At 37.7% G+C, this 15,453-nt stretch overlaps 1 protein-coding gene across 1 annotated transcript in view; it reads left to right on the top strand.

Moving 5' to 3' along the window:
- Nucleotides 1-15,453, top strand: part of LOC106895157 (ras-associated and pleckstrin homology domains-containing protein 1-like) — a 100,838-nt gene that overhangs the window by 27,673 nt on the left and 57,712 nt on the right. The window contains exon 2 of the mRNA XM_014954312.1: nucleotides 11,925-12,044. Coding sequence (XP_014809798.1) covers nucleotides 11,925-12,044 — 120 coding nt within the window. The remainder of the gene's footprint in view (nucleotides 1-11,924; nucleotides 12,045-15,453) is intronic.

The following is a 15,453-nucleotide window of genomic DNA, read 5'->3' as shown; positions in this document are numbered from 1 at the left end:
TCTTCCACTTTTTTAACCATGGTTCATAGGCTGTCACTAGGCCCTTGTTGAAAGGGATTTGGCAACTTCCTCTGAGTCTAGATAGTACCCACATCATACCAATTGCCAGTGTCTGCTGTGGTATCTTAAGTGAGCATTGACATAATGATTATTTTTAACCTTTGAGAGGGTCTCTTGAGCAAAAATCAGTTTTCAACTGTACTAAAGCATAGAGTAGCTCAGAGTCTTAGGAGGAAATAATCTCACCTGCATTGTAATTTGACCTATGACCAAAATGATTTTCTTAAACTTCCCTCCTCCTGATTGGTTTGATCCTTCATATATACCATCTTCTATAAGCGCTGTTAAGATGTCCAGCTTTCGCAGGTAGTTAGCAGTTACTTGCTTTATTTTGCTTTCTTAGAGTTGAAAGACAGCCTAGTATCAGTGTAACAATGAATTTGAGTATTTATTCCTGGTGGAAAAAGAACTTGTACGGGCACAACAGACCCGTCTGTAACGGGATGTGAATTATATAGTGATTGGTTGGCAAGTGCTTCTTCCCTTCCCAAGTGTAAGGTCAGCCTAAAAGTGCTGCTGTTAGCCTGATGATTGTTATTAGAGGGCCACAGCTGCAAGAATATTTGAGTATTTCCTGGGATCTATGCATAAGGCCAAATATTATAACAACATTCATTACTATTCTTAGTCTGCTGTTGGAGAAGAGAGACTACATAATCTTTTCTGGAATGAATGAAGCTGCAAGAGGCAAGTAAGGTCATAAAAATTGACTTACATTGTGCCTTCTAGTGCTTTTCTGGGTTTAAGAGAACATTCTCGGGGCGATGTGGTAGATAGGGTTCCTGTGGAACTGTCATTCAGGGAGTGGCCAGAATAGCATGAGTGTACAGCACCTGTGCACAGGCTAGTCTCATCTGCTTCTGTTGCATTATTAAATTAGTGCTTAGTTTAGTGTTGGTAATAAAGTGGTTTCCCTTAACTGCAGCTGGCAAGTATTTTTTCAGAGCCCATCAAGTTTAACTATGGATGTATATAAAACCATTCTTTCATGCTGTGTCTCTTTTCATGTATTGTTTGAGACTTCCTCTTCTACAGACTGCACATCCCTTCATGCAGTTTCAGGCATCTTGGTTCAGTCACCTGCTGATCCTGAATTAAAAAGTTTCCCGTTTGCTAGGTTACCAGTCAGACTGACGTAGAGATACCTCTTTTTGCATTGCCTGCAAATAGAATAGTCAATGCAACCAGCATTTTGAACAGCAAGGACAGCGATGGAACTGTATACTGCCTGGGAAGAAAGTAGATCAGCATCACAAAAACATGTTTTGCTCATGTCTTCGTTGAATCCTTCTTTTGAAGGCTGTTGTGTGGCCCTCCTACAGAATAAGGCAGCCTTGATTTTGTTGTCTAATATTGCTTGGTATTGATTTTTTTTTTTTTTTTCCTTCTGTTATAGCTCAGTCAACTTTAGCAGCTACAGAGGAAAGAGAGGGCCAAATGAGTTATAAAATGTCACCTAATTCTGCTATTTGAAAAATGTGTTAGACCTTTTGGATCATCATTTGGACTGTTGCTAGTGGTATGTTTGAAAATGTTGTCCTTACTGTAAAATAGAATCCTTTAACTGTTTATGACAATACCATGCATGTTTCTGTGCTTTTTTTTAGTCAGATTTTATGTTCTGTTGTTACATGCAGAATGTTGCTGAAAGTACAGTTATGGATCTAGGCGGTTTTCTTTGTTCTGTCTTCCCAAACCATGAGCAGTTTGCTTTGAATTCCTTGCTTTGGCCTTTATCTGTGAAATAGGACATGGAAATCTATCTTCCTTCCTTCGTTCTTCCGACATGTGTGGTGTAGTTTTTATGCTAGATGCATATGATGATGTTAAAGGCTTGCATTTTCACTTGAATCATTAAGCCCCTGGGAAGTTTCAGTAAAAGTTCAGACATCTAAGTTCTTAATTGCCTTTTCTAGAGGTTTTATATAAGCTTTAGTGGAGCTTCAGGCTGGCTGATCGGTATGTGTGAGTCTACCATGTCATTAGGAGATGTGCGCTTCTGGATCTCTCGTCTACTTCCTTTGTGTACTCTGGGGACAAAAAGATTGCCTTAGTGTTCTCATACCATTTGCAGCTGTGTATTAGGGTAATAACTGTAACCGAATTTAATACCATGCTTCAGGACTTAAGTGAGTTGCCTGCTATGATCACGAATGTTTGTCTTCTCCCTATGCTGTTGCACACACCACCACCATCCCCCAGTTAATGAAATATTCAGGGGTGTTATGTTTTCCTGAAATGTGTGGTCATAGCTAGAGTTGGGAAAGCAGAGCAAGGAGCCCAGTGGTCTGAGGTAGGGAATCCTCATTCTAGTCTGTCTTGCTGTGTACTCAAGCTAGGGGCTAGAGTTGACTGAAATGTGTTCCACACGTGATCTTCAGATCAAATTGGCAAGAAACGTCCAAGAGCTTTTCTTTTTCCTAATCTGTATGGACTAAGAATCGGCTCTTAGAGGCATCTGAAATTTATTTTGCTTAGTAATTTTTCACTTATTGTAGTGGCTCCTTCAACCCTGGGAAGTATAATGACCTGCAACATATAGGAAGTGTAATCTTGAGGATTTGTAGGAAGGATCATTCTGAAAGAAAAACTCAGGGATGAAACAGCAGAACTTGTTGCAAGTCATTTGTGGTTCTTCAGTGGGTAAGAGAGTGATGCTTTTTAATGATCATTTACTCAACAAAATTTGCCATTTATCTGCAAACCTCAAAGACAGATTGACCTGATTCTGTATTTTTGTATTTATTATGTCTCTTCAAATACTGTCATGAACTTGTCCATAAGTATATATTGTCTGGAGTCAAGCATAAATAACCCTCTTAAAGCTTTGAATTTGTACCTTCTCAAATTGTGAGATAAAGCTTAACTTGAGTATGAAACCTTTTATGGATATCATGCTGTCTTTTGTCAAGGTTGTGGGTGCTCTTAAGATTTTTGTTTCATTTATAAGATAAAATGCATCTTCTACTTCCTACTAATATTTTTTAAATAAGTTTAATTATGTAACAAAAAAATTAGACCTATGCTTCTTGAAGTTACTGCATTAAACTTAGTTCTGCCTCTTTTTCTGCATCAACTTGTTAATGTGTATTGTCCACTTTTTGGACATCATTATGAAGCTAAAACTGGATGGGAAGAGATTCTAAAATAGCGTTTGTGCTATGATAACTGCATAATGAAGATGCTGGAAAACTGGACCTAGTGTATGTTTTTAAGTACATCTCCGCCTACTGAAGACAGACTATACTTTAATATAGATTAAAACTATATATTTACCTGCCTTTCATCATCTCACTCTTTTCACACTGAAAATTCTCTAATCTTAGCTGATAGGACTAAGATGTTGGCTCCTGTAGCTAACAAGTATCATTGTTTTAGAGAACACCTACATTTTATCCTCTGCTTGAAAAATATTTCAACTAATGCAACTTGTGGTTTTGTGGTCTCTGGCTAAGCAATTTTTTAGAGCTGTCTTGAGATTGTCTTCATAAAGAATCTACTGTGTAATGATGTAATATAGGATGCTCTTTTTATGAGAATTAATTTAATGTCCACTTGGGTACTCTGGCTGGAATCTTGGTTCAGGAAATGGGACACAATGATTGATAAAGCCCCTTCTTTTCAAGGGAACATCTGTTTGGCTAGATGCAAGACAGGCACTGAAATATATTTGAGGAAATAAAGGTTTTACTGTGTGCCTTCTCAGCAGTGCAAATTTCAGCTGCAATTGGATAGATTCATCAGTAGACATTTCATTTGTTCTGGTGTGTCCCCTCTTACAGCAAGAAAGGTCTTCTAAATGTGTTTTAGTATACAAGGGGTCTCCCTGTGGAGACTAAAATAAAATTTTAGGCTGCAATTATGGAAAACTAGAGTCAATATAAATAGTAATAATAATACAAAGACAGCTTAAGTGATAATGAGAAACCAGCTCCACCTGGGTAGGCTTCTGCTTGATCCACTTTGCATTTTACTTCTGTCTTCAAGGTTTCAAACAAAGAAGGGTGGGTATTTTGTGGCTGGTTTTGCTGTGGCACATCTGAAGTATTTCCCGTTGTTTGTTAGAAATCGAGATGATGAAGTAAACATTCTAGTATCTTTGGTTTGTGTATTTCAGGAAATTATGGGTTCTTTTGTCTGCTAAAGTTAGAGGGGGAATGTACAAGTTCTGATGGAATACAAAGGGAGTTGGTATCTGCAGTGGATGTGAATACGGAAAATTAATTTTTCTCTGTTTCTTCATGCTACTAGCCAGAAAGAGTTTTATTCTTTCATATTTGTATTGTCAGTGAAGAGTACTGTGTTATCATATCCGCGTTTAACATACAGTCTGCTTCGTTCTAAAGATTTGGTGCTGAATCTGTGGAAGACCAGGGGGCAGATGCAGTATGTTTGACTCTCCCGGTTAGAATCTCTGGGTGTAGTTGTTGAACAGCCTGTAATAGTATGAAAGGCATAACAATGCTGTCATGAACAGCACTGAGTTTTAGAAAACCTGTCTTCACTGTATACAGCACGGGTGCATTTTGGGGGATTCCAGTAACAGTGAGACAGTTTGCTTTGATGTTACTATCTGATAGCTGACTTTTCTCTTCCAGTTGTTTTTTCAAACAATTGTTTCATTAGCAGTTGCTACAATTTATGTAAGTTAGGTGTTCACTTGTGTTGCTATAAATATTTATATTACAAACCTATAATGTAAAGAAAAATATTTTTAAGAGCTTAGTGAAAAGGTTGTTGTTGTTTGACTGGGCTTAAAGTACAAACAGCTAGAGGCAAAGGCAAGTTCTTGCACAGGCATGTGCCTAATTTTAGGAGTAGTGTTAGAAATCATGCTCTATATGTTGGACTTGAGTAACTGTTACTTTCAGCAGCTTTTAATTGATCTTTTATTGAAACTCTGGCCTGTCTGCAATTCAAAAAACGCATTTTCAGACACGGAGATTTCCTTTCTGTGGTTTCAAAGGTATCTTCTTGCATGTTGCACAGATAAGTGAATAAGGGAGGGAACATTGTGGACTGTCCAGTTTTGCACTTCCTATCTAAACCTGAAAATAGGGCATTACAGAGGGGATGCCTGTTTTTCATACTTCCTGGATTTCTGCAGTCCAGACCAGCTGCCTGATATACAATAAAAGACTTGAAAATGAAATATGCTCAAACTGCATGTTACTCCTTTTATTTATTCTGTAATTATTTGTCTTCCTTCTCTCCATTGCTTTGAATGTTGTTCTGCTCTTGAGTTCCTATGTTTGAAGCATAGGATTTATTGTTGAAGTCCAATGCCCTATTTTAATTTTGAAGAACAACTCAAAGAACCACATGTGTATAAACATCTGCTAATTACTTTTTTGCCAACTTTATTTGTAAGTTGCCATTCATTAGTTTATTTTATGAAATAAATAAGGAATTAAAGAAGTAAATTTTCTGAAGTAGTGCAGAGTCGCTTGCTTCCTTGATAGTTGGAATGCAGTTGAGTTTGACAGGACAGCTCAATTGAATTGTGGCAGATAATGTGTTGATGTAAAGAAAACATCCTTAATGAGTTGGGGAGGGAGGGAAAGAAGGGCAGGAAACACATGGATTTGAATCAAAGATTGTCCCGTTCCTTAATAGTCCAGTGATCCAGTGTTGAAATACACAAGTAACTCTGAATGCTTTATACACCTTAATTACATCTTCAATCTATTGATGTGTGATTAAATGCAACTATTTCTTTCTCAGATCTTACATCGAGGCAGGTAGATGTTGCTGTCCAGGAGCTCAAGAGGTCACCTGCAGTACTTCTGAGTATGTGAATCTTTTCATGTGTGCAAGGCATCGTTTCAATATTTTTCCATTTTAAAGGTGTGTTACATAAATAGGTTTATTTGTTTAACTGGTACAAAGGAACGCACAGACATTATTTGGATTTTTAAAATGTGGCAACAGATGCTATCTTTGTATAATACATAATTTTACATAATACAGAATTTTAACCATTAAAACTATTGCCTGAGTAATTTCAGAAACATATGAGGTTATTCGTTATAAAAGGTTTCTTTGCTTTTACTGAAGTGGCTGAAGCTTTATATTTTATCAGACATTGAAGGTGTTTTCACTGTGTTGTGTGACTACAAGCCTGGAAAACTATTGCCTGAAGCACAGTTTAAAAGAAAAACAAAACTCAAACTTGGCTTAGAAGAGTATATTGAAGGAGGCTTTCACTTGACATAAGATATTTATTTGGGATGTTTTGAATTTTAATTTTTTGGCTGACAGATTTGTACCTCAGCTCTTGAATTTGAGAGGCGTTGGAATGTCTATGTGCTGTAGGAGCCTTGGGATGTATTCGGGTAGTACCTATGCTATTTGAAGCTAAAAGAAAACAAGTACTCTTTTGTTCAGGTTTTCATCTAGATTACTTCTAATGTAAATGGGGTAATAGGACATTGGACAATGCACAAAGAATTTTTCCATAACTTTCTAATCCCCCTCCAAATCTTTTTTTCAGGAGTGCTTAATTTCAGACTATCTTATGCTTAATAAGAAGAAACATGGAAGCACTAAAGCAAATGATCCACACTGTATTGTTGGCTTAGTGTGCTGCAGTATTAAATTAAAAGGAGAAATGTTAGTGTCAGTTATAGCATAAGACTTCCTTATTTCTTTACTGAAAAACATGCTGGATTTGATTGGTCACTGTCATGTGGACAAAGTATTAATACAAAAAATAATTTATGTGCTCAAACTACCTTTCATTACTCACCAGAATGTCAAGAAATGTGTAGAAACATGGATGTGAGTTCAGACTGTCAGTTTGGTGAAAGCATTTCAATTTTTATTTTTCTGTATAAGTAACCTTATTTGTTTAAGCAGTCAGGTGAATGAGTATTTGAGGTGAAAACCTGCTAGAATTTTACTGTTGTATTTATGTGTGGACACAGTGCTTGCGTGCTTGTATGGTATATTGCTGTAGTGTTCTGTCATATACAACTTCTTAAACAGAAATGGATACTGGCATGATGACACATGGATGGTGCGTCACAAATGGAAGAAGTTTGATTTCCAAAGCAGGTCGAGAGTATGTTTTCCAACCAGACTATGGTTCCTTTATAGTTCCTTTTGGTTCCTGAGGCAAGATTTTTAAAATGCAGAAATCCAGTTACTTGTTCAGATGGTGTTTTGAATGTTTGTGTATTGTCTACTGCATCCCTATAATAGATTTGTTACAAATTCCATAGTAATTTTTAGGAGTAAAATCTTTAGTTCAGTAACAAACATGAGCTTGTACAAACTTATGTTTAAAAAAAACAAGAAAGGTTGAGGTGAAAATTTCAGTTGCCTGAAAGATGGTTTGTTTTCATTTGGGGGTTTTATGCTCAGTTGCCTTTGAACACGCTTAAGCATCTCTGGTTCAAAATGCTTATTACAGTACTTCTGAAAGTATAGTGAATAAAGACATTCTTGTTACTGACCCTTTAAGTACATTGGCATTTCCAGTTGGATTCAGAATTCTGTTTTTGTTTCTCTGATAATCTTTCCATCAGTTATTAAGTGTGGTGTAGACAAATCCTGTAGTCTGATTCTTTAACAACTACTTTTTTTCCTTTTTCAGTGCAGAGTGTTTTCATTATAAGGAAATGTTGTTAATATAGTATTTCCTATTGTCTTGAACTGGGTTGATTTTTAAGGTAGGAACTACCATCCCAAATTGCAGATCTGCAGAATGGGATCTTAGGGAAAGACACTTCAAGTACACTTTTGATTGTAACTTACCGCTGTTCCAAAGTTGTTGCTTTCTGGTAACAGCAGTTTGTTAGTTGCAGAATTCTGCGATTGGTGTCTTTTTCTTGAAAAAGCTAAAATGGTATATTTGAAGCGTTGTTCTTGGGCTTTTCATCCTTCCACATGCGTTTTGATATCACATCATCTCATGCTTGTCCTGGCATATTAAAAGCTATAATGGCTTGCATTAAAATCAGCTTGAAAGAGTAAATGTTTCTTTTTTTCTAAATTATTGGTAATGGTTTTTTTCCTTACAGTGTAATTAAAATAGTAGATTATGATTATATGTTGCAACTGGTGACTTCTAATGAAAGCCTAAGTATTTTTTCATAAAATAATATTAAAATACTGTGCTTCATGCATTTAAAGATGAACAAACCTAATGAATTGGTTTGGACACTAGACAGTTGCCTTATAATTATGGGTCTGCCTGTTGAAATAGCATTTCAAACAGATAAAGTTGGCTGATGCAGTCCATAGTGGATAATGAAATAGTGTATAGACCACACTTTCATGCAGAAAGCCTTACTTACATATGGAAGACTATACCATGTTGGTACCTTATTTTATCTAGGTATCCCAAAATGCTGCTGCTCATTTTCATTAAGTTCTATTCTGACATACACTTGAACAGAAAAGAATGCAAAGTGCTGAAAAATAACTGGAAGCCTAAAATTACTTTGGGTGCTTCCCCCAGTATGAGCTAAGCAGAAGCAACAGCTACTTAAATTCTGCTACTGTGCGAATGCTTTAGGAATTTAAGTGGCTTACTTTATGGTGTCACACTAGAATAGTTACTCCTTTTCCATTTCTGATTTAGCTCTGACTCCTTTGAAAAAACCAACGATAAACCAAAACACACATAAAAAGCCCCAACCCTTGAACATATGCCATTTTTTTTTTTTTTTGTTATAACTAAAAATGTCATCTCCTTAGAAAGATGTTAAGTCATGATTTGCTAAAATGTGCTGCACGTTTGCTGTCATAAACAACAGTGAGAAAATGGTTGTACAATTTCAAGCTTTTTAATTGGATTGTGCACTCATTTTGAGTTGTTACTGTTTTGAGTTCTTACGACAAAAAGTTCAGATACCGTTAACTAAGCATTTTTTTTCTCTGCCTTAATTTATTGAATTAATCCTTTAATTAATGGCCTTTGGGATATATCCTTCTAGTAGAGGAGCTTGTGCTAAGAGAGATCCCTTTTACAGAACTAGAAAGTTAATATTAGCTGTTTCCTCAGTGAGACACTATCCTCTGTGTGCCTTTTGCAAGCGAACGTTGACAGGCTCATAGGAAATGCAGCTGACGTTAGGAAGCTTGGGTGGGGACTACAAGGAGCTGGCAAATACTACAGGATTTAGTGCCAGACTTGCTGACACAACAGTACTTTACTTGTAAAAGTTTTCTTTAGGCTGCTAATTCTATCTTCAGAGTAACTGGAACTAAAGCACTGTCTCCGATGCCAAGTCAAAACAGCTAAAGCAACAGTTTATGGGAAATTGAGAATGCTGGGTTTTTTCCACAGCTTAAATCGTCAGAAATATTGGTCAAAAGAACAAGCTTCTCTCTTAATGAAAGGATGAGTTATGAACAGTGCCGTAGAATGAATGCACTGCAAAATAAGTCCCACCTAACTGTAGAGTAAATGGCAAAAACAGTTCAAAGGGGGAAAGGCTAGCAGTGTAAAGTATCTGTAAATACCAAGCTCTGTCTGTTTTATATCATAGTTTCCATTTATTTGATTTGCCAGTTGGTAGTCATATTTCCTAAGGCACGCTTTTAATAGCTTCCCTTAGCCTTCAAATAAAAATTCTTTACTTCAAGTGTATCTAGACATTGAGAAATGCTATATTGTCGAATGTGAACACTGTTACAGCAGTTTGACTGTGTCATCTTAAATAGAATGTATTTTGTCTTGAATTTACATTATTTCTGGTTGATGTAAAAGCCTAAGGAGCAGTAAAGCAAAGCTTTGAAGGGATATGAGAGTGCAATCCAGCTTCTGTTTGTTTTGCAGAAGTTCAGACAGAGTATGAGCTGCCGCTACCCTGTCGTCTCCGTTTCTGTATGTGGGAGGGCTTTCAGGTGACATCATGGAGAGGAATCTTGCAGGGGGAGTCATGCCTGACATAGAACATAAAAAGATGGTGTTGTCTTGGTGGAAGAATACAGTTCTATTACATAAGCATTTTGGCATTTTTGGATTTCGGCATCACTCTTACATTTTAGGAGAGCTTCCTTCCCTTTTCTGGAGTGCTAGAAGTACTTAACAGGATTCAAAACCAGTGTTGGAAGAAATGAGATTCAGATGGTGTATTTAATATGTTCAGTGTTTGCTTGGTGCAGCATGCCATGCCAGGTTAGCTTTAGTATTGTTGCCCCTTTTAAGGTAAGCAGCTGCATTGTACTCTCTCACAAAAGTAAAATCTCAGTAGGAGACTGAAGTGGCTTTGCCTGGAGCAACTGTATGGCAGTATCTTGCATCTGGGGGAGGCATTGGCTTCTGGGGGAGGTATCTTGCATCTGGGGGAGGCATTGGCATTGCCTCATCCCTGGAAGTGTTGCCCCATCCCTGGAAGTGTTCAAGGCCAGGCTGGATGGGGCCTTGAGCAACCTGGTCTAGTGGGAGGTGTCCCTGCCCATGGCAGGGGGGTTGGAACTCGATGATCTTTGAGGTCCCTTCCAACCCAAACCATTCTATGATTCTGCTGACCTCAGAATTGTAGATTACCTTTGAAGTCCCGTGTTCCCTGATTATTGTATTAAGGTAAAATGAAAAATAAGCAATATATAAATAGAAGGAAAGACTATTTTTAAGTCGTGGAGGGGTTTTACATGAACTATTGTCATAAAAAGTCAAAAATGGTTTGAACAGTTTTTCTCTGAGATCATGTTCATCATCGTATATAACAACTCTCATAAGTTCAATTCTTTAACACCGTGGTGTCTTTCAGACCAAGATTTATCTTTTCCTGAAGATTAGCATTTAGAAAGTTTGCTTTTAAATCTACAAAATGTAACCTGGTGCTCTCTGAAAGCTGTGTAGCAAGTTGCTATGTAGCAAGTTACTATGTAGCCCATGACTTGACCAAATCAAGCTGTACAGCACACCATGAATTTTTTGTGTAGCTCTTGGTGGCTATCTGTTCTCATGTCTGTCTGGACGTTCTATAGCACAACTCTAGGATTTACTCTTCTGTAGTGCCTGATCACTCCCAAATAGTTGCCTGCCTCGTTTTCCCTCCAAGCATGTAAATTTTCATTCTGAACCAGATCCTGGGCTTAACAGTGTGGATGTACCCAGGAAGGCACTGTGTGTTAGCTCCATATTAGGGGCTTGGAGGACATGTTTGGGGAAGACAATAGAGGTTTGTTTAACAAAAGATTAATTTCCTTTGAGGTGATAACAGATAACCTTTAGAGAATGTGAAGTCTTTGTCTTGGTCACTCAAATTTGTTGAATGAAAAAGGATCTGATAGCTGTAATGGTGACATTTTGCTTCCAGGGAGGAGTTTCTTTGTTTGCTAAAAATTGTGCAGTATCACTGAAGTGATCTGGACTGTGTCCAAGATTTAAACTGTCTCATGGGATGTATTGCTGGCATTCTCTGTGGCCTGCTTAAGCATTTTTGTTTACAGATGTGTAGAGTCAGCTATTTGCAGTGCAGTGAGACTGCACTTCCTGTGGGTTGAATGGTGTTGCCTAACTGTGGTCAGCTGAATTCCTTGGACAAGAGTTGAATTTTTGTAATGTAAAGTCAATAGACTTTGCTAACAATAGCTGGCAATGAATGCACGTGCAAGGCTAGCATGAAATAATTTCTGATTGTGTATTAAATATTGTGCACTCTGTTCTTCAGCTTTTCTTGCATGGTTCTGACAAACATGAGCTTCAAGAATGGCTTTGTAATTATCCATTGCATCTTTACTTGTGAGCAGGATAATCAACTGTGATTGTATGCAATTTTTATAAAGCTTATAGATTGATATGTACTTTTACTTCAGAACACTTTTTCAGAAACTTAGTAGTTGATGCCAGTTTTCCTGGACATTGATAAAATTTGAGTATCAAACTTTTTTTTTTTTTTTTTCAGATGGAGCAATTATCAGATGAAGAACTTGACCATGGTGCGGAAGAAGATAGTGATAAGGAAGATCAGGATCTGGACAAGATGTTTGGGGCCTGGCTGGGGGAACTGGACAAACTCACACAGGTTAGGGGGGTTTCAGTCATCTCAGAATAATTCTTTATAAGTATTACAAGTTTCTTTTCAGTTGGATGCTAACTACTTAGCACTACACTTGCAGTAAGGTAGACTGTTGCATGTGACCAGCTCAGTGCTCTGTAAATGTCTCTGAATTGGCTTATTTTCCCCATCTCAAAGTTGTTAAATTCATTTTTCACAACTTGCTAGTTTGACTTTTCCTAAAGATTATGATTCCTTCTGACAACTATAGAATTGGTACTTTGTCCTCATGTGTATGGAGAAACACTGACTTTAGCTGGCTAGAGGTAGGCTGTATCTCCAAACATATAGTTGGACAGCATTTATTCATTGCACCTGAATAGCAATAAGGAACAAGAAATTATGGATGTTGCCACTTGATGACATAGTAAGGTGCCCTGATACACCCTAGAGGCTTCACTATTATTCCAGAGAACTCTTCGTACATCAGAGAGGCAGCTGATAGACTGTGTTCTTGTGGGACTTCCTTCTTTCTAGTGCTTTTATTCTAGTGCTTTTACTTCACAAGCAGATCTTGCATTTTGCATATGCCAGACTCCTGAGGTAATAGGCCATTTCTTTGTGACTGCCTGCTGTGTTTTTTTCAGCCGTGAGCTGGCTCTCCTGAATAACATATTTCATCTTCTCCCACTTTATCACATAGAGTTATGAAAACGTATGATAACTCAAGTATCAGTAAGCTAGAGAAGAGGCAGCTTTTCTCATCTTCATCATATTCAAGGCTGAAGGAAAATCGAGCTAATCATGTGACAGCATTTAAAATTCAGGCTCATCTCTATTATTTTCTGGTTAGATCTCTGCCTGCAAGATCTAAATGTAGATAGCACTCTAGGAGTAAAATGGATTATTTTTTTTTCTGAACTTGTGCAATAAGGGCAATAAAGAATCCTGCCTCTTGAGGTAAATCGAAGACAGTGTGAAATAAATCTGTCTATCATAGTTCTCATTGTTTTTTAACTTCCTATGAAGGAGTTTTAATGGTAGGTGGGAGCCATTTTGAAGGCGTGGGGTCTGTAAATTACAAATGAGATCTTCACAGAGGAGTACAATATGTAATTGATCTTAGACCTTTTGATCTCTGCCTTGTTTTTTTTTTTCAGGTATGAGCAGCCTAGAAATAGAAGTATACTTTATGTGGGGCTTACAGCTACCCTGTTGACATAACTTTTTGGTGATGTCTCAGTTTGTGTGCTGATCCATGCAAAATTCTTAAAACCTACTAACAGATAGTTGAGGGAAGGACTCATATTATTTGTTTCTCACTTTCATATTGCTGTAACATAGCCTGCAGTTGTCTTTCTGTCTTTTGCAACTTCTGAGAAATGACATTTCCCCCAAAACTTTGAATGACACCATATGCTTTTGTATAAACAAGTTAATGCAGTTAGTTGCGTCTCAGTTCATTTGTTTGGAAAGTGATTATGTCTTTATGCAGCTGACCCAATAAAGTCCCAATATAGGTGGGGTGATTAGAGCTAGTGAGCTCCAAAGTGCATTCTCCTGTACGCTCAGCATTTGTTGCTATTTATCAGCTGGACTCAAAGGTCGGTAGGAAGAAAGGGGTTTTGTCCCCAGGTTCCTTGACTTTTTTTATTTCATAAATGTTTATTTTGAGGGGATTGAAAGTAAGACCCAGATTTCTTTCCAGATGAAAATGCTTTTTAAAAGATTCATAATTCTTAATGCCCATGAGATCATTTGAATTCACTTTGCCCTCTTTAACTGTTGGTCAATAAAAGCATTATAAAATATAGTCACAAAATTCACAGCACATGCAAGCAGTGTTTGGCACTGATGTGGAGTGCACTAACTTTTATCCTGCTTTATAGTGCAGGTTAGATGAAGAAAAACTTACTGTGCTTATATGATCATTCAGAACTAAGCTTTTGGTGCTGTTGCAGATTTTAGCAATTCTCTAAACTGATGCTTTAGCATCATAATGTGTTATGGAGAATGTGACAGTATATTGCATATGTTTCCAAGGATGTGAAGTAATTTAATTATTATTAAATTAACTGAAATACATTTTAGATGCTTTTAGCCAGAATATATTTGCTTTACAGGAAATCTTTTGTGGCAGTCTATGGGTTTAGTCTGAAGGAATGAGCCAGTTTCAGAAGTAGCACATCTCTGCTGCCTCTAGGGTTATAGATATATACTTTTTTATTTTATTTTTAAAATATTCTTTTTCAGCAATTTTGTAAGGTCCACCAGAGGCACTAGGGGTGAGGTTTTTTCCACCTGATGAAAGACAAGGCTGCATCTACTGGCTTCTCATTCAGTGATGACTGACTTCCCAATAAAGTGATTTTATTTTTTTTTTTGAAGTTCAAGCCAAACTGATAAGTTAGTTCAGTGAAGATAAATATTAGGGGGAAAAAAATAGTGCATTTGATTTTTAAGAAGGGCGTGAGTAAAGATGTAGAAAATGGAAACAAAAACCTTAGGTGAGGAATTTTCATAGAATCCTTTAGGTTGGAAAACACCTTTAAGATCATCGAGTCCAACTATTAGCCTAGCACTGCCAAGTCCACCACTAAACCATGTCTCTAAGCTCCACATTTACCCGTCTTTTAAATAATTCCAGGGATGCTGAATCCACCATTTCCCTGGGCAACCCTTTTGGTGAAGAAATTATTCCTAATGTCCAATCTAAATCTCCCATGGTGCAGCTTGAGGCTGTTTCCTGTTGTTTTATTGGTTAATACTTGAAAGAAGAGACCCACCCTCACTTTGCTATAACCTCCTTTCAGGTAGCTGTAGAGAGCAATATGGTCTCCCCTGAGCCTCCTTTTCTCCAGGCTAAACAATACCAGTTCCCTCAGCCATCTTTTGTAAGACTTGTGCTCTAGACCCTTCAACAGCTTCATAGAACCATAGAATGGTTTGGGTTTGAAGGGACCTTAAAGATCATCTAGTTGCACCCCCCTGCCTTGGGTAGGGATGCCTCCCACTAGACCAGCTTAATCAAAGCCCTGTCCAACTTGGTCTTGAACACCTCCAGGGATGGGGCATCCACAGTTTGTCTGGGCAACCTGTTCCAGTGTCTCACCACTCTCACAGCAAAAAAATTCTTCCTAATATCTAACCTAAGACTTCCCTCTTTCAGTTTAAAACCATTACCCCTTGTCCTATCACTGCACTCCCTGATAGTGAGTGATAGAGTTCCTCCCCATCTCTCCTTCAGGCCTCCTTTAGGTACTGGAAAGCTGCTGTAAGGTCTCCCCAGAGAGAGTGGGAGAGACCTATTCTCTTCTCCAAGCTGAACAACTCCAATTCTCTCAGCCTGTTTTCACAGGAGAGCTGCACCAGCCCTCTGATGCTTTCATGCACCTACTCAGGACCACTACAGCAGGTCTATGTCCTTCCTGTGCTA

This window comes from Calidris pugnax, unplaced genomic scaffold (assembly GCF_001431845.1).
Source record: "Calidris pugnax isolate Ruff unplaced genomic scaffold, ASM143184v1 scaffold103, whole genome shotgun sequence".
NCBI lineage: Eukaryota > Metazoa > Chordata > Aves > Charadriiformes > Scolopacidae > Calidris > Calidris pugnax.
The sequence above is the reverse complement of the archived record's forward strand: the minus strand, read 5'-3'. Positions and strand labels throughout refer to the sequence as shown.